This window comes from Equus quagga, chromosome 1 (genome assembly GCF_021613505.1).
Source record: "Equus quagga isolate Etosha38 chromosome 1, UCLA_HA_Equagga_1.0, whole genome shotgun sequence".
NCBI classification, from domain to species: domain Eukaryota; kingdom Metazoa; phylum Chordata; class Mammalia; order Perissodactyla; family Equidae; genus Equus; species Equus quagga.
The window spans coordinates 68363036-68390245 of record NC_060267.1 but is presented as its reverse complement, the minus strand read 5'-3'; the positions used below and the strand labels follow the sequence as shown (position 1 = coordinate 68390245).

Below are 27210 nucleotides of genomic sequence, written 5' to 3'. Positions count from 1 at the left end.
TAGTCTAGCAGAAGGTTGGAGGACGATGGGTACCTTAGGGCTAAAAACAACCAGAAATTTTTTAGTTTGCCTGAAATATTTTTCAGGCTCTGAAAGAGGGCTGAAATTAGTGACTGGGAAGAGAAAACTACTTCCCCTTTTACTCCAGTCAGTTAAAACTCCTCTGTAAACCTATTACAGGTTTGTTTGTTTTTTTTCCTTTCTGCAGATTCTTCTGCCATGGCTGAGCACAGCATATCGTTGATCTGCATCACCAGCCCTTGTGACAGCTGGTTTCAGCCTTATTTTCCTACATAAATTTTCCTTTTCCTATCAGTTCTAGAGTCATAATACAATCCCAGACCTCCTCTTTGAGATCTGTACCTCCTGCAATCTGCACTCTTGGGGGTAAATCCAAATTTTGACCTAAGTGATCTGGTCACTAAAGTCTTGCTACCCATCTACTGTCTCCCCTGGGTTGGAGTGTGGTCACTGCAGCAAGCCTCTAGCTACTGGTCCTTCTCCTCTGGCTTGGATCACAATGGGTGCTGCTTTGGATTCTGTTTAGACAGGAGTGTACCAAACCCTGAGTGTGAGACTTTTTAAATTCTGTGCACCCTCATTGGGTGAGTCCTACATTTCAACTGGACCCAAATTTAGTTCTTTTCAAACTTTGACTTATGCCATCAAGGTTTTAGATACATGTCTGTATGTAAAAGCTCCTGCTTCTATTGTCCTAGTCAATTCTTTGGCAACTTAATTTGTCTTCTACACTAGTAATGGTGCTAATATCATACATGCAAGTTTATACCAGATTGAATACCTTACTTACAAAAATTGATTAAAATTATTCTTTCCATTGGTATATAAAAAGTTGATGCAATGTTGCTTCAATTTAGACAAGTTCTGCTCATGTTGATGAAAGCTCAGAGAATTAACAGTTTTAAAACTAATCTGCCCTCACAGGAAATTGAGAAATCTCAAAAAGATTGTTAAATATGTTATTTTGTGGTAAATAATAAATATTTTAGAAAATTCCAAAAAATGTGGAAAAGAATAAAGAAGAAAAAGTTATCACTGTTGCTACCTCCTACACGTGACCAGTGTTAATAATTTTATTATTTGTCTAATTAATTTGGAGTCATAAAATTAATCATTTTTCTCTTGATTTGTTTTAATGTACCATTTTCACTTGTAGTTGCTATTATGAAAGTTTTTTTTTTTAATGTGCATACAAATCTTTAGCTTTCACAGGATAAATTCTAGAAAATAAAATGGCCAGGTCAGGCGATATGATTATTTTATTTCTCTTCCTAACTTATATTACCCCCAAATCATATTATCTGCTGTCAATGACACTGTAAAGGTTTCCACAAACATTTGCAGCTCTGGTCTATGTGTGTGTCCATGTATAAACTTTCATTTTGGAAATTTTCAAATAATAATAAAATGAAAAAGAATAATTTAATGAAACCTCATGTACCAATCACTCAGTGTAAATAATTACCAGCTCATTGGTTCATCATTACCTATACCAACTCATCCTCTTTATCCATATTTTTAAGCAAATAATGTATATATGTGTGTATATGTAAATAATTTTTGTTTTTAATAATTTCAGAGTTTTGGAAAAGTTGCAAGAATCACAAAAGGAATTTTCTTTAAGCCTTCACTTAGAATCTTCATGTAGTAAGTTTACTACATTTGCTTTATCATTTCTCTCTCTCTATATATACACGTGTGTGTGTGTACATACATTTTTATAAAGAGAGAACTGTTTGAGAGGAAGTTACAGATATTATGTCTCTTTACCACTAAGCATTTCACTCTGTCATTCCTAAAATCATCCAGAGACAATGCAGTGTGTTACCATAGTCAGAATACCATTATTGACATAGAGAAATAATACTATCTAATTTAGTGGGCCGCAGACAATGACTCTGTAGCCTGGCACGTGCTTTTGCGTGGTCCACGAGCTAAGAATGATGTTTACATTTTTAAACTGTTGAAAGAATTAAAATGATGACATAACTCATGGCACATGTAAATTACATGAATATTAAAATTGTGTCCATAAAGTTTTTAAAATCTTTTTATTTTGAGATAATTATAGGCTTATAGAAGATTGCAAAAATAGTATGTAGAGTACCACGTACCCTGCTTCCCCCAATGACGACATCTTATGTTATGGTAGTACAACATTAAAAACACAAAAATGACATTTGGATCAATATTATTAACTACACTACAGAGGTTACTCAGTTTTCACCATTTTTTCATGTATTCTTGTGTGTATGTAGTTCTATGCAATTTTATCCTATGTACAAATTCTTGTAACCACTACCACAATCAAAATATATACCTGTTCCATCACTACCAAGAAACTCTCTGTTTGCTACACTGTGATATTTAATTTTATGTGTCAACTTTGATAAGCTATGGTATCCTGTCGTTTGGTCAAACGTCAATCTAAAAGCTGCAAAGACAGTTTTTAGATGTGATTAACATTTAAGTCAGTAGACTTTGAGAAAAGCAGATTACCTTCCCTAATGTGAGTAGACCTCACCCAGTCAGTTGATGGCCTTAACAGAAAAGACTGAGGTCCTCAGAAAAGGAAAGAAGTCTGCTCCAGACTGCCTTCAAACTCAAGGTTGCAACTTCGACTCCTGCTGCAATTTCCAGCCTGCTAGCCTGCCCTGCATGTTTCAGACTTGCAAGCCCTGACAATCACAGGAGCCAATTCCTTAAAATAAAGCTCAGTCTCTCTTCTTTCTCATTCTCCCTCTCACTCTCTACATCCTATTGGTTTTGTTTCTCTGGAGAACCTGACTAATATATACCCTTTTATATCTGCATCCTCACTTGACCTTGTCTCCTGGTAAACACTCATTTTCTCTTCTCCATCTCTATAGTCATAAATTAAATCCTAATTGAACATAGCATGTTTATTTATTCACATCTTGTCTATGACTACCTTCATGCTACAATGTCAGTTGAGTAGTTATGACAGAAACCATGTGGCCTGCAAAGCCTAAAATATTTACTATCTGGATCTTTATAAAAAGGGTTTATTGAGTGCTGATTTAAGCAATAAACTTGTTCAAGTTTCACCAACTTCCAAAACAGGCTCTTTATAGAAATGTTTTTCCCCAAGTTGAGGATTTAATCTAGAATAAAGTGCTGCAGGTAGTGGTGACGTCTCTTTAGTCTCCTTTAATCTGTAGCGCTGCCTAGCCTATTTTGGTTTTTCATGACATAAACATATTTAGAGGCAAATTATTTTTTAGAATTTCCTTCAAATTGTGTTTTGTTTCTTCATGCTAAGATTCAGGTTATGCCGTTTTTGGTAAGAATATGATAGAAAATTTTTTGTCCTTTTCAGCATCTTATGTCAGAAGACACATCATATTGATCTGATTCATCATAGGAAATATTAACATTGATCACTGGTTAAGATGGTATGAGTCAGAAATTTCCTCTGTAGACTCACTGTTTTCTCCTTTCTCATTGATAAGTACCTTGTAAGAAGATACGTTGAGAGAGTACATGAATTTCCTAAACCTCAACAAACTTATACCACCAGGTTTAGCATCAATTGATGATTCTTACCTGAATCAATTCTTACAATTGTGGTTGTCACCTGGTGATTTTATAACACTATCATTTCTTCTACATTTATCCATGGGCATTCTACTCCGAGGAATAGGTTTATAAATTAATAGCTCATGTATTTATCCATTAATTTACTTAAATCCATTTGAAATCCCAACTTATTTTATTCAGTGGGTTACAATCCGTTACTACTATCATAAATTTTGATGCTCAGTTTGGCTTGAATTTTGCCAATGCCTTCCCTTCCAGCTGGCGTCTGTGTTCTTTTAAAACGCGCCCACAATTCTTCAAGCACTTCCTTACTTTTTCTTACTTTCTGGCAAAAGAAGATGTTTCAAGCTCATCTTGCACTTTCCAATCACATTTCTTGGAAACTGTCATTTCTCCAAGAGCCCTGGTTTCTTCTAATGGAGAGTATACTTGGAAACCAAAACTCATTGCTTTCTAGGCTCTCTCAATAATTACAGCTATCAAGTACATGTATGTATATACTTACATGTACACCTATTTTAATAGCTATTTATATATATCTGTAGCCATATAAAACCATTAGTTCATACTGATACATTCAAATTCAATCCAACCCTAAAAGTTTTACTCTTTCTCGTTTTTATATTTGTACCTTCCAGCTCCAGCAGTGAGATACTTACAGGGCAAAATGCAATTGCGGAGGAAATAAAATCACCAGTAAGTAAAAGCCAATAAATTACGAGATCACCTGGCCTGATTTCCTCCCAGTCAGAGAAAGACCTTGGTTTTTGGATGTGGCATATTCATTATAGAACCGGAAGAGTCACATCTTAGTTGTGGAGCTAAAGCAACTTTATAATAAAGGCCATTTTAGGTTTGCCTTTTAAATTATTTTTAAAAGTCTAGAAAGGATGAAACTAATCTGCAAGTAACTTAGCTGCCTGCCAGAACAAAGCACAACATTCCAATGTTCTTTACAGGAAGATAAACAAACCCCGCACTCAGCAAAGTAGATTTCAAAATATCTTGCATCCAATAAAAAATTTCAAGTTATGCAAGGAGCTAGCTAATATAATCTAGAGAAAACTCAGTAATAGAAAGAGACTCAGAAATGGCAGAGATGATGAAATTAGAGGACAAAGAACTTAAGTGAGATGCCACAAATAAAACAAATGTGCTGAAGCGTTTAAAGGAAAACAAGAACATAATGTGAGGAAAATGGAAAAAAGACCAAACACCATTTGGAGAGATAAAAGATACAGTACCTTTACTTTTTACTGGATGATGTTAATATCAAAGTAGAACCTGCAGAAGTAATGATCAGTGAACTTGAAGATATAACAATAGAAAATATCCTAAATGAACCACAAAAAAACTGAATACCAAGTGAGCAGACATTTTATGAACTGTGGAAAACTTCCAACAATCTAACATATATGTATTTTTAAGTATCAGAGGGAAAAGAAAGGTGAAGACAGAAAAAATATTCAAAGAAATAATGACTATTTCCCAAATTTTATGGAATCTTATAAATTCAAAGATCCAAGAAACTCAGTATAACAAAGCAGGATAAAGGTGAAGAAAAACATAAAAAAAATTGCAATCATTTTGCTGAAAATCAGTAGTAGCGAAAAAAATGTAAAGTAGCCAAGGGGGAGGGGAATGAGACACGTTAAGTACGGAGGAATAAAAATAGGAAAATAATGCAGACTTCTTGTCAGAATTCAGGAAAATCAGAAGTCAACTGAGTGATATCTGATGAAAGGAAAAAAATCTATAAACCAGAATTCAATATCCAGGGAAAGTATCTTTCAAAATGAAAGTAAAATAAAGACTTTCAGAGAAATACATAAGCATATCCGTTTCATCTTCATAGTCTTAATCTATCTGCATCTCTACGTGAAAGTAGGTTTCTTTTGGGGAGTTTTTTACTCCAGTAAGACAATCTGTCATTTAATTTCTGTGTTTAGAACATTTAAATTTAATGTAATCATCATTTATTATAATTTAATTATGCTTATATTTAGTTAATCAAATTTTTCATTTGTCTCATGTTCTTTCTTTCTTTTTTACTCTTTTCTTGTATTGTTATGGATTATTTTTGCATTTTTGTAGAATTCCATTTTATTTTCATTATCGCCTTATTACCTGTGCCTTTCAATTTATATTTTGTGTTGGTTGCTCTCTAATTTATGACACTTGATGTTCTAGTAATTATTTCACCATTTCACGTATAACATATGAAACTTAACATAGTATACTTTCATTTTCCCTCTCATCTTTGGCATTACTTTTGTCATATGTTTTACTTCTATATATGTTTAAACCCCCAATTCTTTGTTATTGCTTTTTGCTTGGAATCTGTCAAATAAACACTTGATCAGTGGGACACAGGGTATGGATGATGAGCTATGGTTTGACAACAGACCACGAGAGAAATTGAAATAGAAACAGAGAGTTTATTACTTGCAAGTCTTAGAGGAAGTATCCAGAGCACCTTGAGGATCCACATGGGGAAGTCAAGGCAGAGTGTAGACAGAGAGAGAGAGGATCCAGGACACATGCCTTTCTTAAGGTCTATGGGTGGAGTGCTTTTGTGTTTCTGGGCTAAAGCTGGAGTGGTAACTCAAACCAGAGTGAGGTTGTGGTAAGCCTCACAAGGGTCTTATCTAAAGGAAAAATTTTGGCCATGATCTTTTTCCTACTTTTTGAGTCTTCCTGTGCTCTCTTCTGAGCCACTGAGATACCAATTGTATACGTGTTTGACTGCCGGATATTTCCCATGTGTCTCTGAAACTCCACTCATCATTTTTTTCTCTTTTTTCTCCTTATGCTTCATTTTGAATAGTTTTATTGCTGTGTCTTTAATTTCTTTTATATTTTTATCTGCACTCTGTAATATGCCATTTATCTCATATAGTAAAAGTTTCATTTTACAAATTATATATTCCACTTCCAGAAGTTATTTTTTAAGTAACTTTTATGTTCAACGCATTCTTACTTTTCTCTAAATTCTGGATAATTTATAACAGTTTCTCAGTAATTTCATCTTCTGTATCATTTCCAAAACTATTTTTCTTGATGGAATGACTTTTTTCCCCTGGTTATGGAAGATATTATTCTGCCTTTTTGCAGTTTTTTGTAATTTTGGGTTGCCTGCTAGTCATTTTGAACTTTAGGTTATTGAGTGCTGGATTTGGGGGTCTCCCTTTAAAGCGTATTGTATTTATTCTGGCAGGCAGTTACTTGCAGATTATCTTGACCCTTTTGAGGCAAGTTTTAAGCTTTATGGGGATAGATCCAGAGTTGCATTTACCCTACATCAGTGGTTGTGATTTACTTTAGAACCATGAATGATTTGCCCCTCAGAGGACTTTAGGCAATGTCTGGATACAGTTTTGATTGTCATAACTTGGTGTGTGTGGAGGTATGCTTCTACTGAAATTCAACAGGTAGATACCAGGGATGTTGCTAAAGATTCCACAGTGCACAAGACATACCCCCCCCCCCAAAAAAAGAATTATTCAGCCCAAAGTGTCAATAGTGCTGCAGTTGAGAAACCCTGTCCTAGAATAAGTTTAGGCCTGCTACTAGCTGACAATTCAGGAGTCTCTAATAAATACTCCATTACTCAGTAAAGATTTTCCACTCCGGTTGCTTGGAACTCAAAGGTCGCCCAAGCCTTTTTGAGCCTTGAGAATGGATTGACTTACAACCCATCATTTGTTCTTCTTTGCCTGGACTCATGGAGTTTCGTTATTCTAAGTGTGTGCCTTTGTATTCAGCAACACACTTAATGGAACCTCTCTGATGACATCTGGAGCTTTTCTTTTGCCTAGATTTTTCACCTCCAGAGCTCTGTCCTATAAATCAGCTGCTCCAGCTCTTTGAACTCTTCTCAATTCAGTGAGACCACTGTGATCTGTTTGAGATTCCCCTCCATGAACCAGAGTCTAAAACATAAACATGTTTCCTTTAATTCTAGTTTCCTCTTCCAGGGATCATAGTCTTGCATTGCTTGCTCGCTGTCTAAAAACTTCTATTTCGTTGATTTTGTCCATTTTTCTAATAGTTCCTGGTGGGATTGCAAGCCTGGTTCTAGTTAGTTTATTATGGCCAGAGAAGATATTCCCTCTTAGCCTTTCTGGTTCTATCATTTTTACTTTTTCAGAACCTATGATATTCGTATATTATTCTGGCATCCTCGTTCCTGCCTATATTTTACTCTTAGATCTATAATTAATTATACTAAATCTTCATCACTTATCCTTTCGCCCATTTTCCCATTCATCTTTTGTTAGGATAAAGATTATCCTTTCATCAACTCTAAACAGGGATTGTAAGTATTCCTTGGATCTTTCTCCTTTAAAAATATTTTTTAATTGAATTGCTATTTGAAGGGCAGCTTGACTAGATATAAATTTCTTGGTACATATTTTCTTGAGTGTTTTGAAAATGCAACTTCACTGTATGATCTTTTTCAGAAGTAGGGCATTGGACCAATTCTTTTGCCCTTATAAAATATTAACCATTTTGTTTTAAAGATTTTTGTATTTATCTTTAAACTCCAATAGTTTTACTGAGACATTTGTCAGAGTTTATTATGCTGAACTTATTTTCCCAGAGTCCTGCTGAACACTTTCAGCTCTTTATTTACAAAAAGGTTTTCTGGACTTAAGTTTTAGATATTAATTCTAATTCATTGTTTTGTTTCTTTTTTTAGAGACTCAAATTTGGTATTTTTGAAAAAGAAACAATAGTTCTTCCTTGCTTGAGTTTCATGTCAACCACTTTTGGATATGTTTTCTTTCTTTATCTTGTTTTTATTTTGTTGCTTGCTTCCCTGACTCTCTTCAGTTCCCTCATTAAATTTCATTTTAATCTGTTTTATCATGGCTACCTTTATTTTAATCTTCATTTCCATGATGGTTTTGTCTTTTACTTATTATTTCCAAAGATCAATAAATTATGTTTTCATTCCTTCCTGATATATTACTTGGTCGATTTCTATTTAATTTTTGAATTTCTGATTCAAAGTGGTTTTTAACGCCTTCAAATGCTTGTTTGAGGATACTGGCATCAACTTGTAGGGTTGTTGTAGTTTTAATTTGCTTTCTTTTTCTTTTCTTGAAGATGAGGGGTAGAGGTTTCCATCAGCTGAGGCATTTTGATTCTCATTTTCTATTTCATTTTACAGTAGCTTTGCATATAGTCTACTTTCATCGACTTCATGATTTGGACTAGTTTACAAGATTTGTAGGTCAAGAGTGCCCTCATCTGTTTATGCTGTGAAGTAGAATTTCCTTAAATGATTGTTTTGGCTTCCTCCTCCCCTCCCCTTCTGTGGCTGCAGAAATAGAGGGAAACTTATAACAGCGTTAGCTTGTTAAAGCCACTTTTACCCTTTGTCCTGAGAGTTCCCCAACCCTCTGTCTCTTTTTATCTTTTTTATCTTGTTTGACTAAGCAGGAAGGAGTTGTATGTCCTCTGATATTCCAGACCTTCTTTTGGCATAACACAATTTTCATTTTTGCTTCTTTGCTCTTTCACTTCTACATCTCCAAAGGTGCCTCTCCTCACTTTTCACTTGTTTACCCCCAAAAGTCATGGCTTTACAGGACAGTCACTTCTTTTGTGTCCCACCTATATTCAGAGCTCTGTCTTGGTTTCAAGTCAATCTTAAATTTGCCACTAGTTGCCCCCTTTTCTCTCTCTCACTTTTATTGAGGTAACATTGGCTTATAACATTACATAAATTTCAGGTATACACAGTTATATTTCTACATACATACATTGCATTTACCACAAAAGTCTAGTTGCCATTTGTCACCCTACAAATGTCCCCCTTTATACTTTTCACCAACCCCACACCCCTTCCACACTGTTCCACACTGTTAACCACCAATCTGTTCTCCATATCTATGTGGATTTTTTTTCCATAAATGGATGAAATCATATTGCATTTGTCTCTCTGTCTGGTTTCTTTCATTTGGGCATCATACCTTCAAGGTCCATCCATGTTGTCCAAAATGGCAAGATTTCATCTTTTTTGTGGTTGAGTAGTATTCCATTGTGTGTGTGTGTGTGTGTGTATATATATATATATATATAACATCTTCTTTATTCATTCGTTCATTGATGGGCACTTATTTTGTTTTCAAGTCTTGGCTGTTGTAAATAATGCTGCAAAACATAGGGTGCATATATCTGTTTGAATAAGTGTTTTCATTATTTTGGATAAATACCCAGAAGTGGAATAGCTGGATCATATGGTAGTTCTATTTTTATTTTTATTTTTTATTTTTATTTTTATTTTTATTTTTTTATTTTTTTTTTTTAAGATTTTATTTTTTCCTTTTTCTCCCCAAAGCCCCCCGGTACATAGTTGTATATTCTTCGTTGTGGGTTCCTCTAGTTGTGGCATGTGGGACGCTGCCTCAGCGTGGTCTGACGAGCAGTGCCATGTCCGCGCCCAGGATTCGAACTGACGAAACACTGGGCCGCCTGCAGCGGGGCGCGCGCACTTAACCACTCGGCCACGGGGCCAGCCCCTCTATTTTTATTTTTTTGAGGCATTTCCATAATGGCTGCACCAATTTAATTCCCATTAGCAGTGTATGAGGGTTCCGTATTCTCCACATTCTCTCCAACACTTGTTATTTCTTATCTTTTTAAAAATAGCCATTCTGATAGGCATGAGGTGATATCTCATCGTGGTTTTGACTTGCATTTCCCTAATAATTAGTGATGTTGAATATATTTTCGTGTGTCTGTTAGCCATCTGTATATTTTGTTTGAAAAATATCTGTTCAGATCCTCTGCACATTTTTTAATCAGGTTTTTTTTTTTTGTCGTTGAGTTGTATGAGTTCTTTATATATTTTAGATATTAACCCCTTGTCAGATATATGATTTGCAAAAGTCTTCCTCCCTATTAGTAGGTTGCCTTTTGTTTTGTTGATGGTTTCCTTTGCTGTGCAGAGGCTTTTTAGCTTGATGTAGTTCCATTTGTTTATTTTTCTTTTGTTTCCCTTGCCTGAGGAGACATGCGAAAATATCTTGCTAAGACCAATGTCAGAGAGCATACTGCCTATGTTTTCTCTAGGAGTTTTATGGTTCAGGTCTTACATTCAAGTCTTTAATCCATTTTGAGTTGATTTTTGTGTATGGTGTAAGATATGGCTACTTCCATTGTTTTGAAGTGGCTGTCCAGTTTTCCCAACACCACTTATTGAAGAGAGTTTCGTTTTTCCATTGTGTGTTCTTGGCTGCTTTGTCAAAAGTTAGCTGTCCATAAATGTGTGGGTTTATTTCTGGCCTCTCAATTCTGTTCCATTGATCTGTGTGTCTGTTTTTCTACCAGTACTGTGCTATTTTGATTATTATAGCTTCGTAGCATACTTTGAAGTCAGGAAGGATGATACCTCTGGCTTTGTTCTTTTTTCTCAAGATTGCTTTGCCTATTTCAGGTCTTTTGTTGTTTCATATAAGTGTTAGGATTTTTTGTTCTTTTTCTGTGAAAAATGTCATGGAGATTTTGATAGGAATTGCATTGAATCTATAGATTGCTTTAGATAATAGGGGCAATTAAACTATATTAATTCTTCCAATCCATGAGCATGGAATATCTTTCATTTCTTTGTGGCTTCTTCTTCAATTTCTTTCAACAGTGTCGTATAGTTTTCAGTGTACAGGACTTTCACCTCCTTGGTTAAATTTATTCCTACATATTCTTTTCTTTTTGTTGTGATTGTAAATGGGATTGTATTCTTAATTTCTCTTCCTGCTAGTCTGTTGTTAGTGTATTGAAAATCAACTGATTTTTGTATATATGTTGATGTTGTACCCTGCAACTTTACTGTATTTGTTTATAATTTCTAAGTTTTTTGGTGGATTCTTTAGGGTTTTCTATATATAAAATCATGTCATCTGCAAAGGGTGACAGTTTTTCTTCTTCCTTTTCAATTTGGATCCCTTTTATTTCTTTTTATTGCCTGATTGCTCTGGCTAGGACTTCCCATACTATGTTGAATAAGAGTGGCAAGAATGGATTTCTTCCCTTGTTCCTATTTTTAGGAGGATAGCTTTCAGTTTTTCATCATTGAATATGATGTTAGCTGTGGGTTTGTTGTCTGCAGTCTTTATTGTGTTGAGGTACTTTCCTTCTATACTCATTTTATTGAGAGTTTTATCATAAATGGATACTGAATGTTGTGAAATGCTTTCTCTGCGTCTATTGAGATGATCATATGATTTTTATTCTTCATGTGTTAATGTGTTGTATCACATTGATGGACTTGCAGATGTTGAGCCATCTTTGCATCCCTGAAATAAATCGCACTTGATTGTGGTGTATGATCCTTTTATGTATCATTTTATTTGATTTGCTAATATTTTCTTGGGATTTTGCATCTATGTTCATCAGTGATATTGGCCTATAATTTTCCTTTTTTGTGTTGTCCTTGTCTAGTTTTGGTATCACGCTAATGTTGGCCTTGTAAAATGAGTTAGGAAGTGTCCCGTCCTCTTCAATGTTTTGGGAGAGTTTGAGAAGGAGATGTATTAAGTCTTCTTTAAATGTTCGATCGAATTCACCAGAGAAGCCATCTGGTCCTGGACTTTTGTTATTGTGGCAGTTTTTGATTACTGTTTTTATCTCCTTGTGATTGGTCTATTCAGAGTCTCCATTTATTCTTGATTCAGTTTTGGGAGTTTGTATGATCCTAAGAATTTATCCATTTCTTCTAGGTTATCCAATTGTTGGCATATAGCTTTTCATATTCTCTTCTTTCTCTTGTTTCATATTCTCTTATAATTCTTTGTATTTCTGTGGTATCCATTATAATTTCTCCTCTTCTGTTTCTGATTTTATTTGGCATAATTACATGGGTTCACAATCACCATAGTTTTGATTATATCTTCAAAGAAAGTCCTGCTATGTAACACTTTAAATTTGTTGGCTTACAATTACAGAAATTACATTAATGATAGTTCATTGTCCCATGATTAGATATCCACCTAGAAAAATATATTTGTACGAGATGTGATTACTAATGAGAGCAAGGGCACCAGGGTTGATCAGATTATTTTATCTTCTTTTGGATACTCTTCATAATGTTTTAAATTTGAGATATGATTTTGATGGACCTAACCACTCCAAAAATAAGCATTTCATTAGCATTATTTTGCACCAGTGACCACTAAGTATTTCTCAAGTTTTGCTCACGTGTCACGTCTCCTATTGGCATTTAGTCACAGGCATGCGCAATAAGATGGCATTCAGGTGGTGCTGACCTGTTAGATCCTGTGTTCCCATGTCAGACTCCTTGCTTGCGTACCCTCCTCTCCAACTCAGCTCTGGGAAAAGTCAGGTATGCTACCTTTACCTGACTGTGGATAGAAGATTCAAAGGTGAGGGTGGGAGGGATCTGAACTAGCTCATGTCTGCAGGGAACTGAGCCTCAGGGGATTATGTTTGGATCTTGGGCATAGGTGAGCATTCTGGAAAAACCTGATGCTAAGAGTGTAGATAGGAGGAAGTTCAACACAAGTCTAATCATAACTGCAAAGCCTTCTAGGTTCACTTCTCCTCTCAAGGATGACTTTCTTCTATAAAGTCCTCTGAATTCTGCCTGCGTGATTAGACAGTGCAGTAACAGGAACCCAGACAGGACATTGTAATTTTTTTCTTCCCCTCACTTATTGGATTCCTCTCTTAGGTATGAGGCAATCGAACTTTGACCAGGGTACTCCTTGACTAAGAAACACTTACTAGGAAAAGAAAAGTACTTTGGAATCAAGTAGACCTTGGTATGGATCCTAGATCCACTCATCACAAGTTCTATGTACTTTGCTATTTACTTAATCTATGAACTTTAGCTTTTTTCTCCATAAAACGAGAATGACAATACCTGCTTCTTAGATTTATTGATAGACTTCAATGAAATAATAGCTATTAATTACCAAGCATGGAACCTGGCAAAATAGAATGAAAATACTGCACAATATGAGTTTTGTCTCCTCTTCACTTTTTTTCTTTCTTCCCCAATTAGCCCATAGACTATACCTTAATTATGGGTTATTAACCTTGGGAGATTTTCTTATCAGACTAAATCTTAGGTTCTCTTAAAAGGGTGTGAAGGGACCAGGCCCAGAGGCCACCTAATTTTTCAATTTATTTGTTTTTTGATTTTACAAGATTCACTTGTAAGTATTGAGCAGATCTTTCTTCTGATCTTGTCTTTTCTCTCTTCTTTCCACCTTTTCCCCATCCTATCATGAACCAAATTAAAGTGCTCATCTACACTGTGCTAAATGTTCTTTGTAACGGATGTTGTGGTATATCACCCAGATTCACCTTCAATCCTTGAGACACTCATTCCCCCACCTGCTTGGAGTTTTGGCAGCTGATGATCTACAGCTGTGTCTCTCTTTGGAGACTTCCCTCTGCTGGAGAAAGCTGCCTTGTCCAAGGTTTTTACTCCTTCCTGGAAGGAGACTACATCCAATGACTGTTCCATAAGGGTATGAAAGCCCTATACCTTAGCCTCAATTTGGGATTTCTCTAAAGGACTGTTTCAGTTTTAGAGATCACTATGAGATTGGCTGAGGCTGCTGATGATACTGGATTGCAGTTAACTTCCCTTCTGCACAGTCCTCTTCTCCCACCTTCTTACAGGTGTTGTTTCAGAGGATATGCTCCAGTAAAACTCCAGTGGCAAATCTCCTTCTCAGAGTCTGTTTCCTGGGAAACAAGCTTATGACAGTCTTAATCCTTGGGTCCAAGCTCTCCTTAGCAATAAAAACAAAACAACAAATGAGAACTATCTAATCTAAATCTATCTAAAAGAGGACAAAAGAGAAACTAACAGTAGTTTTAATTTTATTTTTAAATGTATGCAAATATATCATTCATAAAAGAAATAAGGTACATAACATGAATACAGACTGTACAATAAGATAAAAATGTTTAAAAATCAAGTTAACAGTAAATTAGTAGGGTAAAGTTTGAAAACAAACATGTATGACAAATTCTTTCACATTTTCAGAAAGTGTGTCACAATCTTTTCCTGAACATCCTTCACGTAAATTAAGAGACGCAGACAAGCTCAAACATAAGTTTTGCAGGGCCGATAAAATTTGTTTTCACTAAGATCAAAAGGGAAATTTTTTCCTTGTAGGATCTCAGAACTTAATGTTGACAATAAAAAAAAGATGAACTGAACTCACAAGAGACAATTTTCTGTATATTGCACACTAACAATCTTACTAACTAAGGTGGTAGAGATATCCAATCCAGGAGTGCTCAGAGACACGCTGTTTGGGATCTACCTAGATATTCTTCCTTTGTTGTCATTGGTTTATAGGCCTTAGTCTTATTAACTCTGATGACCTTTCCCTGGATCCATATTAGAAATGGACTTTCATGGCCAATCCTCATTATTTCATCATTAACCAGAATCATTCTACTTCCATGGCCTCAGCTTCTCAAATACTACTGCTGACATACTCCATATGGATAGATGCCAATACACAGCTCTGTGAAGTAGCCAAAGGGTGACTTTCAAGTCCAGACATTTGATTTACCACCGTTCTTGCTATTATTCTATTTCTTATTATATACATATTTTCGTGTCCTAGAGGTGAGCCCAATTCATTTCAAATTCCCCACTGCATCTGAATGCCTACTAAGACCATTACTCAAGATATCATTTAATAAGAACAATGAAGATACACATTAAATGGTAGAAGTGAAACAAAACAGTTGTAGATAGAATATATTGTGAAAAAAATAGTTTTAGACAATTTGGTTTGGGTTGAATGAGTGTTGCAGGTTCATTTAGTTATATTACCTATTTTAATAGAACTGTAGCGTAAAGTAAATTGGTGTAACCTCCTTTGAAAGTACTTTGGGGATATGTATCAAGAACTATAAAACTTTTCTATTGAGAGCCATAAAATTGTTCATTGCCTTTGATGAAGTAAATCTGCTCCTGGGAATTTATTCTGAGATATGATCAAAAAGAAGAGAAAATAAAACATAGGCAGGTGCTCATTTCAGCATTAGTGATAGCAGGCAGTGATTAGAAACAATCTTGAATAGAGGAACGATTACAATGTGTGTTTTAAATGTGTGTGAATAAATACATAGCTACTACAATGATAATTAGATACAGAATGGCAACTATGTGGACAGTTGTGTGCCCAGATCTGTAATTAGGCATACAGAATGGAAAGGCCACACTATCATCTGCCACCCCTTCATGGTGACAGATAAAGATCTGCAGTACAGAGTATTGCTGATATGAAGCCCCAGGGCTCAACCTCTTTTCTTTTGTTGTCTATACTCACTACCTTCATCATTTTATCCAGTCTCCTGATTTTAAATACCATTTATATGCTGACGATTCCTGAATTTATATCCATAGCCCAGACTTCTTCTATAAACATAAGACTTGTCTATTCTTCTGTAGAGTTGTCATATTTAATAGACAATTTGAACCTTACATGTCTAAAATGAATGTCTGATATTCTCCCACAGATTCATTTCAACTATACAGCCTTTCCTATTTCAGTGAGTTATAACTCTAACCTGCCCTCTTTGCAGTCCCAAAACCTTGAAGTCATCTTTGGTGCCTCTCTTCCTTTATCACCCATATCTAATCCTTAAGGAAATCCTGTTGGCTCTACCTTATCAGTGTACCCAGAATTTGACTTTTCTCACCATCTCCACAACTATCACTCTGACCTGGGCTAATGTCTTTTCTCAGAATTACTACCATAGTTTTCCAAAGTCTTCCCAACTCTAAAATCATCCTCCACAGACAGATGTTGACGCAATATGCAGATGATTTTTTTGAAACTTGTAACAATACTATGACATATGAGGAAGATTTACATCTTAAAGAAGAGAGTTATAGATGCCATTTTAGGCTCTCAAACTCAGCTTTTCCAACTCAAGCTTCTAGGATCATTCTGCTGTGATTGGCTTTTATTGATAGGAGATGTAGATGTAGTGATAATTTTGTTAAAAAATAGACCAAGCATATTTAACTCTCTGAGAGACAAAATAGTAAATTTTCCACAAGGAGTTGAAGTAACTCATCCATTGAAATTAATCTCCTGTGTGACTGAAACATCCAAGGACACTGAATATGAATATTACAAATTGTGAACGAGATTTACCTCAGAGAAGCAGGACTGGAATATGATGCAGTTTTGTAAGCTGCATTCTAATGAACTGTTTCCTCTCTTGATAAAGAATGTTGTAACAATGGAGGCTGCTCTTCACAGAATGTAGAATAATGAAGAAGTAATCAAAGTACAATTCAGGATTACATGTACAATTCAATCCTTGGGAGACCACAAACAAAACACATTTGGATCTTGCAGAAGGTAGCTCCATCCTGGATCTAGTCGTTTATACAAGATGATTCTTACAGAAACATCTGAAATCTGAGGACCCTCCCTAGGTGTATAGTGATCCATGCAGGTGGGGTAAGCCCATTTTATTGAGTTTTGCCTCTGGTTGGCTGGTTGGCCTGCTCCACGGGCAGCAACTAGCTCATGCACATCCCTTAAAATATTGATAGACAAAGTCATTGAATAAAATATCACACCCACTGGAGCTGATGAGGTGTGAAACTTTAATTTCAACATCTTATTTACAGATTTTCTTTTCACCCATATAAACAAATAAGATGGATATGTATAGGGTCAATATTTGTCATTACCTGGAATCAGTGTTTGTTGTAAATTACTGCCGTGATGGGGTGGGTAACAGGTTTAACATTACCTTTTCTTCTTCAAATAACACCGTCACAAAGTGGTCGTTGTTGTCTGGTAGTGAAACGTTTAAATAAAGACGAAAATCAGAATAACTGTGTTGCTTTTATTCATGATACAAATTCCCAGTCCCTATCTTTGGAGAGATTCTGTATTGATGGAACTGGGCATCTAATAAAGAAAGAAAAAAGTTTTCTCATGCATACTAAGGGTATTTGAATTAAGAACACCAGCTCATTTCCTGCTCACTGAATCCTTTCTGCCTACATGGTTCCTTTATCAATCCATTTGCCTTCAGCTGAATCATTCCTTGCAAGCTCTGTCATGTTCAGGCTGGGACCTTCTGTGATAGTTATTGACAATTGTCTCATCTCCCCTAAACTTAAGGATCAGACAGATTATATATATGCCAGCAACAATCACCTTCTCCATGGAATAAAGCCATCATCCATATATATCCAAGAATACCTCTCTCATAAAGAGGAAGTAATGGGTACACATTGGCTTCATTATTCCCCAGCTCCAGTGAGGGTGGAGAAGACAAAGAAAGACTCATCAAAATCCAATTATTTGTGAAATTATAATTTAATTTTTCTCACATATGTTAAATATATCCTTGAATCTTTTCCCACAATATGTGTATACATTAATAAATCATTTCTTTTGCAGTGTATTCTCTATGGGGTAAGAATCTCTTTTTCTCAGTCATAGTTGATCAATTCATTATGCTGTAACAAAAATAGCAACCTGGTGTGTGTGTTTTGATGAATTCACTGAGACGTTCAAAGTTCGATATGAGAGTATTCTGACCTTATAATCATAGATACTTCAAGACTTCCTGAATGCTGTTCCTTTACTTTGCTTCATATTCAGGATTACAATTGTTCAAATCCTTGTCATGATATCTTTGCACAGAAATGGTATTTATTCATCCTCCATATACATATCCCAAATAATCAAAATCATTTATTGTATAGTTTATCAAATCTAAAACCGTATTTTTCATATTTTAACATTTAGAAATTAGGAAAAGTTATAAAATTGATTGTGTCTTGGTTTTATAAATTATAATATATTTATACCTTGAATTATATCCACATTCATGTAAAAATACTTATTTATCCATTAATTCAGACATAATTTTGAATCATATAAGGATAAATTATTTCAAAATTTACAAGGTTTTAAATTTTACACTCTTGGTATATCAGTTATTATCATGGTGATGCTAGAGTTGAACACTTATGTGATATAGCAAGTGAAATATGAAGCAACAAGCAATTGTCTAATTTTAATTTGATGTTAATATTGAATAAATGCCAAGTACTTTTCTGGAAATAGAATTCATTCTGCCTAAGTGGTTCATTAATAAAAAAGTTTTATTTACAAAGAAAATCAAGATATCAGGCTTAATGTTGAACTCCTGTTGAAAAATGAGTATTTTCCAGGGTTTGATTTAAACCAACTATTTTTCAGCTTTCTGGATAGTGTTGGAGATTATCCAGATGAGTATGCTTGCTCCAATATTATTTGAGGACAGAAATTAAAGCAGTACCGAAAGGATTTCTAATCAGCAATTTTTTCACAGCTGCTTTCACGTCTTTGTTTCGTAGACTGTAGATGATAGGATTCAACATGGGGGTTAATCCAGCATATACCAAAGTCATAAATTTATCTATTTCTTTTGAATCTACACCTGAGGGCTTCAAGTATACACAAAGAGCCATCCCATAGAATAAAACTACCACAGTCAGGTGGGCTGCACAAGTTGAAAAGGCTTTGCTTTGACCATCTGCTGAGCTGATTCTCAGGATGTTGGAGAGAATGAGCGCATAAGAGATACAAATGAGGAGCATTGGCATAGGGAGAAGAAGTATGGTGATCACCAGCATGATTAACTTCACCTTGGAGGTGTCCACACAAGCTAGTTTCAAGACAGCCAGAATTTCACAAGCAAAATGATCGATGATGCTATTTCCACACAGAGGCAGCTGCAGCACAGACACTGTTTCCACGAAGGCAGTGAGGCAGCCTGTCACCCAGGAGACAGCTGCAATCTGCGCACAGACCCTCTTGTTCATGATGATGGGGTATCTCAGGGGGTTGCAGATGGCCACATACCGGTCATATGCCATCATGGACAGGAGCACACACTCACTGGAGCCCATGGCAAGAGAGAAGTACATCTGAGCGGCACATCCTGAGAATGAGATGGTGTTTTTCCCTGAAACAAAGTTGGCCAGCATTGGAGCGAGAGCAGAAGAGGTGTACCAGATGTCCAGAAAGGAGAGGTTGCTAAGGAAGAAGTACATGGGTGTGTGTAGGCGGGAATCCAGGATGGTGATGGAGATCAGAATCATATTACCCAGCAAGGTGGTCAAGTACATCAGCAAGCACAGCACAAATACAGTGACGTCCACTTTGGGATAGTGGGAAAATCCCAGGAACAAAAAAATTGTTACAGATGTCAAATTTGCCTGGAACATTTTGTTATGTCATGTTCATTTGTATATATGCATAGAAGGATTAACATCACATATTATATATGAAACATAAAATATCCTCTGTGCATATTTTCTGTTACTTTTTTCTTCATATAAACTTGTGGTCTGTGCTTAAATGCTTCTCCAGCTTGGTGATAATATTAATAATGTATGCTTGAGGAAATTTGTCATTAATGTGAAAATTTCAAGCACATAGTCAACGGGTAAAAAATCTTCAAGCTGCTATTTTTGCTGCAAGACCTTTTTCGGCAATGCTGGGGAGGAGGGAAGGTTTATTTCATAAACAGCATAACAGATAGAGGAAAGAAACAATCTTATGTGTTCTTTCATTTTCCAAAGCCACATTTATGACTAATCTATGACAGTCACTCATTTACCTCTGAACCATTGGAACGATTTTCTTCCCCTAGTTTAGTAACAATCTTCTTACTTAGGAACTGTTTTGCTTTCCAAGTTCACAGTTTCTTCTGCCACTCTGTCCAAAAATAATTTGGAAGATTCAGTGAGTACCAAAAGATATAGATTTCTTCAGGCACAGATTAGTTAACTGGAAACTTTGCACATTTAGATACAAGCTCAGAGTTTCTGTCTCAAATCCAAGACGATGGTGACAGATATTCTCATGGTGAGAGAAATACAGCAGATAATTTTTTCATATAGCCAGAGTTGCCCTGACATCTGTGCTCCAGAAACATTTTTTAAAAGACCATCCATTTGCACTGTAAGGCAATTTAAGTTATTTGTTGCTTGTGAAATGTTTCTGATTCATGCAGCAAATTAAAGTTAGAAATTTATTTGTGCAGCATTACAAATTCTGAAACTCCAGGGACAACGTCCCATAGATCCAATTATAACCAGTAGCTGGTCTGTTCTAATTGCAGCGTTATTCAAACAATAAATAAACATGTTTCTGACTATGCTGTCTTTGGGAAGGGGAACTTCTGTTTGTGTTATGAAATCAGTCAAGCTGGCTAATTTAAACAAAGTTAAGGGGAATGAATAATCTTGAGTTTCTCCTTTCAATTGAAGGAGGGTCTCATAACATGCATAACATGAAGTTATACTTGATGTGGAACCAGCCAAAGATGGGGTAAGGAGAGCTTAAGTAACTGTTCTATTGCTCATTATGGCTTGAAGATACGACTTACAAGAGTAAATGTTCTTCATGGAACATGAAGGGATATTTGTTTTAAGGAACACTTCCTTCAAGGTAGACCCCTTTTGAGAAGTTAGCTTCACCATTTAAAGGCATCTTGACCCTTCAGATATCCACTGAGTGCTCTATTTATTTGAGTGACCCTTCATAATCTCTGTTCACAGTTTTCCAAGTGAGGGACTAGTGGTGAATGGTGTATGGTGGTGTGGAGAAAACATACTGGTGATTTCATCACTGTACAATTGTGATTAGATGCCTCGTTTTTCAGTAACAGATTGTAATCATGATTATTACTGAATTACTTATATCACCTCAAATGTGTCCTTATTCTCAGAGAAGGTTATACATTTGAACTATTACTAAGTTTTTTAAAAACACCACCAGAAATCTCTTCCTCACTGTTTAGTTTATTGAAATCGGAATTCAGCCTTGGGGTCTTTCATTTACTTTGTTCCCATATGGTATATCCTCTGAGGCCCTGGGATGATGAATATGATCCGCATATTTAACTATAGGAAAGCTTGGTGCACAGGAAAGGCTAAGATTGAGTACTACAAACACTTTCCACTTCACCACTTCAGTTTTGTCATCTAGAGCAAGTTGATGGTGCCCATTGAGATTCAGCTTATTTATAAAAGGGCAATGACAATATTTCCTTATCAGAGTTGTTGTGAGGAATAGGGATATTTTATGTAAAGCAATTAACATAGTAATCGCCTGATATATATAGTAGGAACTTATAAATAATAGATTTTTCTCCCTTCTATGGTTTTCTGCTTGCTTCTTGAATTTTCTTCCTTTTTGTCATTATTTCTCCTTCTCACTGTTTCCCTCCTTATTTGACTACAGCAATAACCTTTCTTTTCTTTCCTCATTTAGACAAGATTCACTGCAACCTTAATACTAATGGTTGAAACAAAAGAAAGAAAAGAGAGTGACTATCTGGCCCCAGAGTCCCACTTCCCTCTGAATATTTTATCCAGTACATTCTCAAGTCACCTGTTCAATTATTAAAGACCAAGGCTTGTGAAGCTGGAAGTAAATTATCCGGGCCAAGCTAATTGTGCCTAGGGGGAAAAGTCAGAAGAGGACTCTACATTAATGCTACCCTCACAAAGACTCACGGAGGCAGCGACCAAGACTGAGGAATGTTGCAGACCTGTCTCCCCACAATGAATAAAGCACCAGACCACACTTCTGCTTTGGAGATTCCTCAAAGCACACTGAAAAGAAGAGATAGTCCGAACCTCCATGGAATTTTGTGTCTGAAAAAGAAATAGCAAAATCTTGGCAATTTTCCTGATGCTTATGAGTCTCTAGTCTTCCCCACCTCCATCAATAATACTAGCATTTACTCACATACTAAACCAAAAAACTAGAAGTCACCCTTGCTTCCTTTTTTCCTTTCTTATCCCATATCCAGTACAAAAGGAAATCTGTCAGCTTCTTCTAAAAAGTATATCTCAGACTTCCAACTTCTATTAACGGTGGAGCATCTTGTGGCAGAGTGGTTTGGATCAGATGAACCTTCCTACTGCTAACAATGGTAAATCCTGAATCAAGTATAAAAAGCAACTGTTTGAAGGCTCTGGAGAGTGGCACAGAGCAGGCAGAACAGGAAGGGATTCAACTTCTGAAAGAAATGAACCATACTGGGTGAGAGCCACATTTATATTGTTTTTCCCTTGATGTCATTCCCCAGTCTGTGTAGCAGATGGTACTCATGCAGAAAATAGCAGTCTTATTGATCTAAGAAGTCAGAGATTAGCATTTGGGGCTTCCAGAACAGCTGAAAATTTAGGAAGAAATCCTGGAAAAGAGGAAACCTCAAAGAAGGAAATTAAGCTATATGTAAAATCTCCCATCAAATCCTGACTGACCACTGAGTTGGGCATGAAGAAATTGAGACTTCTTGGAACCCAGGGAAAAGTGACAATTAGGAGACTGAAAGGGTTGAGCAGAGATTTTAACAAGAAGCTCATGGCAGCGGAGACAGAGTTTGGCATTCAAGTCCCACCAAAGAGAGGGGCTTGGTGAATACTTCTAGATTAACATTGAAACCTAGATTGTTTCTCCATGCTTCAGACAGGCACACTGGCCCAAGAATAATGGATGTGGTCTTAAGTGAGATTTGCAGTTACCTCACACTGAGCATTTAGGTTAAGAAGCATCTAATTTTTTACCCTAGCACATTGTGTAGCATATGAAATATTCTTCAGGGAGCCATGTGTTATACAAGAATCTGTAATGCCAGAAGGATTTATTTACTATAAGTGATTCTTTATCCAGGGACACTCTGAAAAAGGCATTGAGCAGACAAAGCCACTTCATCCCAGCAAACATCGTTAATTCCCACTTAGAGATCCAGTTGATAAGGAGCCTATACTGGGTAACCTGTTATTTCTTCTCTTTCCCCTGAGAGATTCCCCCTCGTAAAGGGAGTGAATGGATCAAAGTTCAGTTGCTTTAAGTCCTTCATTCTTGGGCAAATGGAAATTTTCTGCCATAAGGTTTTTACAATTTACATTAGGTGATTTATTATTAATTCGATGTAGCATGAAAAAAGTTGAGGAACCATACTGAAACCACAAGAGCAACCGTTATAAAAACTAAAAATAAATTTAGCTTAAAAGCTAATAGAGGAGATACAATGGAATAAAAATACTAATAATCAAAAACATCATCAATCAAATAAATACAGAAATAAAAGAAAAATAGAAGGGACAAATAGAAACCAAATAGTAACATGATGGATTTCAACAAAAACATATTAATCATTACGTTAAATATAAATAGACTAAAAATTCCAATTGAAAGACAGAGGGTGTCAGACTGAATAAAAAAAGGAAACCTAACTTTATGTTGTTTTAAAAAATACACTTTGTACAAAGATAAAGATAGGTTGAAAGTAAAAGGATGGAGAAAGCTATAAAAATCAAAAACTAAATGAAAGTTGTACTGGCTATATTAATAACAGGCAAATTAACTTCAAAAATTAGAGTATTACTAGAGATAATGATAAAAAGGTCAAATCATCAAGAAGACATGAAATAAAAAATGTACATTCAGCTAATAACATAGCTTCAAATCCTTGAAGCAAAACTTAACGTAACTAAAGGGAAAATAGACAAATTTATCTTATCTGGAGGTTTTTTATTTTTGAGGAAGATTAGCCCTAAACTAACATCTGCTGCCAATCCTCCTCTTTTTGCTGAGGAAGACTGGCCCTGAGCTAACATCCATGCCTGTCTTCCTCTACTTTACATGTGGGACACCTACCACAGCATGGCTTGCCAAGCAGTGCATAGGTCTGCACCCGGGATCCAAACCGGCAAACCCTGGGCTGCCGAGAAGCATCTTTTTGTTGCTTCTTTGAACAGACCTGGCTGCAAGGCCCCACCCAATAGCGAGGGAGTCAGGAAATGTAATGTTTCAATTGGCTACTTGATGAGCATACTATCTCTGTCTCAGTGTATTTTTGACAGGATTTTGAAAAGTATTTTTAGAATGAAGTAGAGTATAAATAATATAGGTATTGTCATTTTTGTAGGTCAAAAATGGTTAAATATCAGCTGTTTTATATAGTTCAGCTTAATAAATAAATACATAATGTCATAAGAACTTTACTGACTTAACACTGTCCTTGCCTTCAAAAAAATGACTAGTTATTAGCAGGAGCAAGCCTGAAGACACATAACTGCAATTCCATTGGAGAAGAGAAGTTATAGAGATAGTGCAAAGCATGATGGTATTAGAGAAGAAAGTGTGACTAGGTAGGTAACAGTTTGTTAAGGGAGGTGTCCATTGTTCAGTGTTGATGATCATCACGAGGAGAAAGGAACAAACTTCTAGACAGAAGGAATGACATACAAAGAAGCCGAGAAGTGAAAAAACAAAAGGTTTGTTCAGAAAAGTCCAGTAACACAGAAGAAGTAAGAGAAAAGCTAGCTTGAAATGAGTTCATAAATATAGATGGCTAGAGATGACTTTGTATGTGATGCTAAGCAATTTTCACTTTTTGCTGATGGCTATTTCAAATTACTGAAGGCCTAGTGTGGTGGCATTGGATCTATCTTTAGGGAATGAGAAAGGAATTATACTGTGGGAAATACTGAATGTTTGAAAGAAGAGAGTTTCCTAGTTACTTTTGTGTTCCTTTTCAATGTGGATGCATCCTTTAAGCAATAAAAGTGTCCAACCTTATAGTAACGCCTTTTGAGACCCAGCAAAAGAATGAAAGTAGACCATTATCTTATACCATGCACAAAAATAAACACAAAGTGGATTAAAGACTTGAATATAAGACCCAAAACCATGAAAATTCTAGAAGGAGAAAATATAGGCAGTACACTCTTTGACATCGGTCTGAGCAGCATATTTTCAAGTACCATGTCTCACCAGGCAAGGGAGACGAAAGAAATGAACAAATAGGACTACATCAAACTAAAAATCTGCACAGCAAAGGAAGCCATCAAGAAAACGAAAAGACACCCTAACGATTGGGAGAAGATATTTGCAAACCATATATCAGAAAAGGGTTAATATCCAAAATATACAAAGCACTCATACAGCTCAACAACAAAAAAAACCAACAATCCAATTAAAAAGTGGGCAAAAGATCTGAACAGAGATTTCTCCAAAGAGGATGTAGGGATGGCCAACAGGCACATGAAAAGATGCTCAACATCATTAGCTATCAGGGAAATGCAAATCAAAACTACAATGAGCTATCACCTCACTCTGGTCAGAATGGCTATAATTAACAAGGCAGGAAACAACAAATGTTGGAGAGGGTGTGGAGAGAAGGGAACCCTTGTTCACTGCTGGTGGGAGCGCACACTGGTGCAGCCACTATAGAAAGCAGTACAAAGTATCCTCAGAAAATTAAGAATAGATCTACCATATGATCCATCTATCCCACTGCTGGGTATTTATCCAATGAACTTGCAAACACAAAGGCATAAAGATACATGCACCCCTATGTTCATTGAGGCATTATACACAATAGCCAAGACTTGGAAGCAACCTAGGTGCCCATCAAGGGACAAATGGATAAAGAAGTTGTGGTATATATACACAATGGACTACTACTCAGCCATAAGAAATGATGAAATCTGGCCATTTGTGACAATATGGATGGACCTTGAGAGTATTTTGCTGAGTGAAATAAGTCAGAGAGAGAAAGTCAAATACCATATGATTTCACTCATAAGTAGAAGATAAAAACAATGACAAAAAAACACATAGCATTGAGATTGGATTGGTGGTTACCATAGGGGGAGGGAGCAGAGGGGAGGGCAAAAGGAGTGATTAGGCTCACATTGTGGTGATGGACTATAATTAGTTTTTGGGTGGTGAACATGATGTAATCTACACAGAATTTGAAATATATTACAATGTACATCTGAAAAGCTATATAATGTTATAATCCTATGTTACTGCAATAAAATAAAAACTTTAAAAAAAGAAGGTATGGTGTATATATATACAATGGAATACTACTCAGCCATTAAAAAAGACAAAATCATCCCATTTGCAACAACATGGATGAAGCTGGAAGGTACCATGCTAGTGAAATAAGCCAGACTGAGAAAGACAAACACCATATGATTTCATTTATATGTGGAATATAAACAAACACATGGACAAAGAAAATAGTTCCGTGGTTACCAGGGGAAAGGGGGTGGAGGTTGGGTACAGGGTGAAGAGGAGCACCTATGTCATGACAGACAAGAAATAATGTACAACTGAAATTTCACAATGATGTAAACTATTATGAATGTCAATTAAAAAATAAATAAAATAAATAAATAAATACTGGATTTCCACTGAGACCCAGCAGAGAAGTAAGAAAAGACACATTGAAGAGGGTAAGAACAACAGTTTCGCATGACCCATGTCACCCATCCCCTAAGCTCAAGCAGTGCAGCATATAGAGAGACATCCACCTCATGGGGAAAGACAAGTGAAGTGAAGTAAAAGGAATCCAAATTTCAAAGGAAGAAGTAAAATTGTATATTTACACAATAGCGTAAAATTATTTACACTATTGTAAATAAGATTGTTTTCTTAATATCTCTTTCCAATAATTCATTCTTAGCGTGTAGAAGTGCAACTGATTTTTGTATGTTGATTTTTGTGCCCTGCAACTTGACTGAATTTGTTTATTAGTTGTAACAGTTTTTTGGTGGAGTCTTTAGGCTTT

The 27210-nt window shown here is 35.9% G+C and overlaps 1 protein-coding gene across 1 annotated transcript; it reads right to left on the bottom strand.

The window, feature by feature from the left end:
- Positions 1 to 18871: 18871 nt before the first annotated feature.
- Positions 18872 to 19831, bottom strand: LOC124234882 (olfactory receptor 13F1). Its single transcript, XM_046652405.1, has one exon. It carries the CDS (start codon positions 19829 to 19831, stop codon positions 18872 to 18874), a length of 960 nt encoding a protein of 319 aa, XP_046508361.1.
- Between the last annotated feature and the right edge of the window lie 7379 nt (positions 19832 to 27210).

Bases quoted from the DNA above. Each gene is read 5' to 3' on its own strand.
- LOC124234882 (XM_046652405.1), bottom strand. From the start codon at position 19,831: ATGTTCCAGGCAAATTTGACATCTGTAACAATTTTTTTGTTCCTGGGA.